We start from the raw sequence: 4611 nt of genomic DNA on the forward strand, positions 1-4611 counted from the left end.
GTCTATGTTGCATTTTCAAATAGTGTATGTTACATTATCAAATAGAGTCTATGTTGCATTTTCAAATAGTGTATGTTACATTATCAAATAGAGTCTATGTTACATTTTCAAATAATGTATGTTACATTATCAAATAGTGTATGTTACATTATCAAATAGAGTCTATGTTACATTTTCAAATAATGTATGTTACATTATCAAATAGTGTATGTTACATTATCAAATAGTGTATGTTACATTATCAAATAGAGTCTATGTTACATTTTCAAATAATGTATGTTACATTATCAAATAGAGTTTATGTTACATTTTCAAATAGTGTATGTTACATTATCAAATAGAGTTTATGTTACATTATCAAATAGAGTTTATGTTACATTTTCAAATAGTGTATGTTACATTATCAAATAGAGTTTATGTTACATTATCAAATAGAGTTTATGTTACATTTTCAAATAGTGTATGTTACATTATCAAATAGGGTCTATGTTACATTTTCAAATAACCTATGGTACATTATCAAAGACAAAGTGTGATACAAACACACTGCATCTATTTCACATTTTTATCTTAGACAACCAAAATATTGGTCTACAGAAAGATCAAAGGTTATATAAAGACATGCTCTAAGTGATGAAGTCGCGTGCGTACACGATGACATCATATGTAGAAGACGTGTTCATTTGAAGATATGCCTTTAAAAAAGATACCAAAATAAAAATTCATCATTATTTCAGAAAGTTATATTTATACACAAAATATATAACAAAATTGGTTATCTCACGATATAACGTACCAATGTATTATAGTTTTGATATAAATTTAACTGGTACTTTTTTTTTCTAAACTATATATTAGTTTTTTCTTGAATTCTGTGAAAGTATAAACATCTGTCTGTCGTCTGTATCAGCTGTTCTCAAATTTAAGTACCAAAGGGTCCCCCTTTTAATTTAAAACGTTTTTCGTGCACCTCCAAACCTATCGATATTTTTTTTGTTTTGTAAAAAAATATTCCGTGTACATAAAAAGCTGTATTCCAAAATTAAAAGTTTTAATTCGTGGAAATTTAATTTTTGCGAAAAATATTTTTTCAATCTATAAATCGCATTTTTTAAAATATTTTTGTGAAACTTCGGACGTGATTCGTGGCCCCCCCCTGGTGTACCTTCGCGGTCCCCACTTTGAGAAACGCTGAATTATTTGTCGATATTTGTTCTCGCATCTTAATTAGAAAAGGGCTACTCCACTCAAAGGTTTTAGTAGAATCTGAAAGTTACGTTAATGAAAAATAATTATCCGGATATCTAAAACCCTAACATGTGTATATATATTTTACTTAAAGGAAATCTCTACCGCTTCCCACAATTAGTAAACTCAAACGTTTTTAAACTAGGAACATTTTGTTTTGAATGTTATCATGTGGTAAAAAAAAGCACGTAATGAGCTGAGTTGTAGTTTGACTTTACATATATTAGGAATGTTTCTGTAACAACACGTGAAATATGATGGGATATATCGTATAAAACACATCGGCCCGGCATGGCCAGGTTGATAAGGCGCTCGACTCACAATCTGAGGGTCGCGGGTTCGAATCCGCATCCCACCAAATATGCCTGCCCTTTCAGCCGTGGGGGCGGTATAATGTGACGGTCAATCCCACTATTCGTTGGCAAAAGAGTAGCCCAAGAGTTGGCGGTGGGTGGTGATGACTAGCTGCCTTCCCTCTAGTCTTACACTGCTAAATTAGGGACGGCTAGCGCAGATAGCCCTCGTGTAGTTTTGCGCGAAATTCCAAAAACACAACAAACACATAAAACACATCATTATCAATGGTGAAAATTTGTGTGAATTCACTGTGTGTCCATTAGTGTTAAGTATCATACATTTTGTTTTTTATATAACTTAAATGTGTTCTATTCCTAGTCTGGAATTATCCAAATAAAAACGTTTGATTCTTTAAAAATTACTGATCAATCCTTTCTATCTTTCCAGTTTTAAAACCAGATTATGAAGTTCAGACTAAAGACGAGATCGTTATACGAGGAAATACGGCAATTCTTTACTGTCATTTACCCAAATACGTCAAGGAATACGTCACGGTTACGTCATGGGAAAGAGAAGATGGTATGACAATCGTATCAAATGTGGCTAGTGGTGAGTCCTGCTTTCTAAGTGTCAACACGTGATGGAGTGTATCATGTTTAGCTAGTGGTAAGGGTTGGGTCACCAATTCTAACACGTGATGGGGATATATCATATATTGTACTAAATTAACACGTCACGGTTACGTCATGGGAAAGAGAAGACGGTATGACAATCGTATCAAATGTGGCTAGTGGTGAGTCCTGCTTTCTAAGTGTCAACACATGATGGAGTGTATCAAAATATCATGTTTAGCTAGTGGTAAGGGTTGGGTCACCAATTCTAACACGTGATGGGGATATATCATATATTGTACTAAATTAACACGTTACGGTTACGTCATGGGAAAGAGAAGACGGTATGACAATCGTATCAAATGTGGCTAGTGGTGAGTCCTGCTTTCTAAGTGTCAACACATGATGGAGTGTATCAAAATATCATGTTTAGCTAGTCACCAATTCTAACACGTGATGGGGATATATCATATATTGTACTAAATTAAGTTAATGGTGAGGCCTATCGTGTGTAACTAATTTCCTTATTAGTATCTTGTTTGTTTTTGAATTTCGCGCAAAGCTACACGAGGGCTATCTGCGCTAGCCGTCCCTAATTTAGCAGTGTAAGAGGGAAGGCAGCTAGTCATCACCACCCACCGCCAACTCTTGGGCTACTCTTTTACCAACGAATAGTGGGATTGACCGTCACATTATACCGCCCCCACGGCTGAAAGGGCAGGCATATTTGGTGGAATGGGGATTCGAACCCGCGACCCTCAGATTGTGAGTCGAGCGCCTTATCCACCTGGCCATGCCGGGCCCTTGTTAGTAATGCAATGAAATTATCAAACACAACTATATGCTCGAAAATATCTATACAAAACACATACCTTGCAATTTGTATATGCACGCAGTTCTGGGTGATAAGCAGGGTAGTGGGTTTGGGGATACCATATTTTATTTAAAATGTGAAAATCATTGACGCTTTGTTTTCGACACAGCACGTTAAACCCTTCAGAAAATGAAAACGATATATATATATATATATATATATATATATATTCCTCTAGTAGGCAGAGTATTACGTTACCCGTCGTGTATTTACAAACTACCACAATCTTCTTAATATTGAAATCTGAGAAGTGACTTTATCCCTCCGAAAGCTAGCAGGATACGGTTTTTAAATAGTTAATTGAGTACAACATAGCCTTATTCATGTACACGCTGAGGGATTGCACGTTTGGAGTGGTTTCGACGCAAGAAAACATGTACACGCTGAGGGATTGCGCGTTTGGAGTGGTTTCGACGCAAGAAATCCATTTTATTTTTAATGTCGCGATTAATAATTCACTGAGTATCGACTTAATAATACATATAGAAAATACAGCAGAAAACTCTAGCAACGAATCTTCTTTTTTCGTTTCTTTTTTTTAACGAAACGTTTTCCTACTGGCGAAAACTTTTCTCGCTGAAAAGAGAGAGGTCACCTTTTGCTAATAAAGCTAGAAAAAAAAAAGCTGTAAATAATTTATGAATTTGTCTTCAAACGTGACGTTTTACAGAGGATGATTTTTTCAAACGTTCTTGTAAAATAAATATTTATAACGGGCCTTACGGAATAATTTGCCCACATGAATACAATGATTTCTCCATAATGCTATTAAATTCGTTTTTATACACATCGTGATAAGGAGCTCTCTCCTGTGAGAGGTTTGAATACGAGCTGAAACTTGCAAGAATAAATTTTAAATGTGTTCAGAAATCAAACTTTATTATTTATTGTCTTTAATTATAATTATTTATTTAAATTCTTGTCGGGCAATCCTTACTTTGGAATGATGAATTTCTGAATTTATCGTACAAATTTTATGAAGCTTAAAGGTTATTTTATAACCTTAAGGTATTATCCTTGCATATGTATATTACATGACCAGTGTTAGGGCTTTAGTTCTTTATAACCTTTGTGATACTTGCACGGAGTGTTTGTCATTAAACTAAGAGACGCACAAAATTATTTGAATATGTCTACATTTTTCGTTCTCCAATAAATTATTTGTGTGGCAATGTCTAGATGTATTTGAATGTAGATTCTAATTAAACACCGGATAATAATAGATATTTATTAAGTTTTCGACGCACTTAAATACAGTTGCCATAAAAAAAATGGCAATGTGTAATAAGATAGTAATAATAGCTAGGCCTGTTTCACTAGTGATTTATATTTGGAATGATTGTTTTATGTCAACTGAATATAGCACCGTTAATATAAATAAACGTTACACATTAATTGCACGCTGTTGTGTCTGAATGAAAATTTCAAAACATGGCTATCGGGATTATTATTTAATTTTTTTTAGATTTGTTGGGGATTTTATGCGGCGGCCCGGCGTGGCCAGGTGACTAGGGCGCTCGACTCGCAGTCTGAGGGTCACAGGTTCGAATCCCCGTCACACCAAACATGCTCCCTCCTTTC

The 4611-nt window shown here is 34.6% G+C and overlaps 1 protein-coding gene across 7 annotated transcripts in view; it reads left to right on the top strand.

Moving 5' to 3' along the window:
* Positions 1 to 4611, top strand: part of LOC111086230 (Down syndrome cell adhesion molecule-like protein Dscam2) — a 121920-nt gene that overhangs the window by 52932 nt on the left and 64377 nt on the right. For 5 of the 7 annotated variants that reach the window (XM_022388240.1, XM_022388241.1, XM_022388242.1 and 2 more), the window contains exon 3: positions 1993 to 2154. In XM_022388240.1, coding sequence (XP_022243948.1) covers positions 1993 to 2154 — 162 coding nt within the window. Of the gene's footprint in view, positions 1 to 1992; positions 2155 to 2278; positions 2339 to 2473; positions 2531 to 4611 lie in introns of those variants that run through there. The other 2 variants (XM_022388246.1, XM_022388245.1) reach the window with 2 other exon arrangements.

The sequence above is a fragment of the Limulus polyphemus genome, unplaced genomic scaffold (assembly GCF_000517525.1).
Source record: "Limulus polyphemus unplaced genomic scaffold, Limulus_polyphemus-2.1.2 Scaffold939, whole genome shotgun sequence".
Classification (NCBI taxonomy): domain Eukaryota; kingdom Metazoa; phylum Arthropoda; class Merostomata; order Xiphosura; family Limulidae; genus Limulus; species Limulus polyphemus.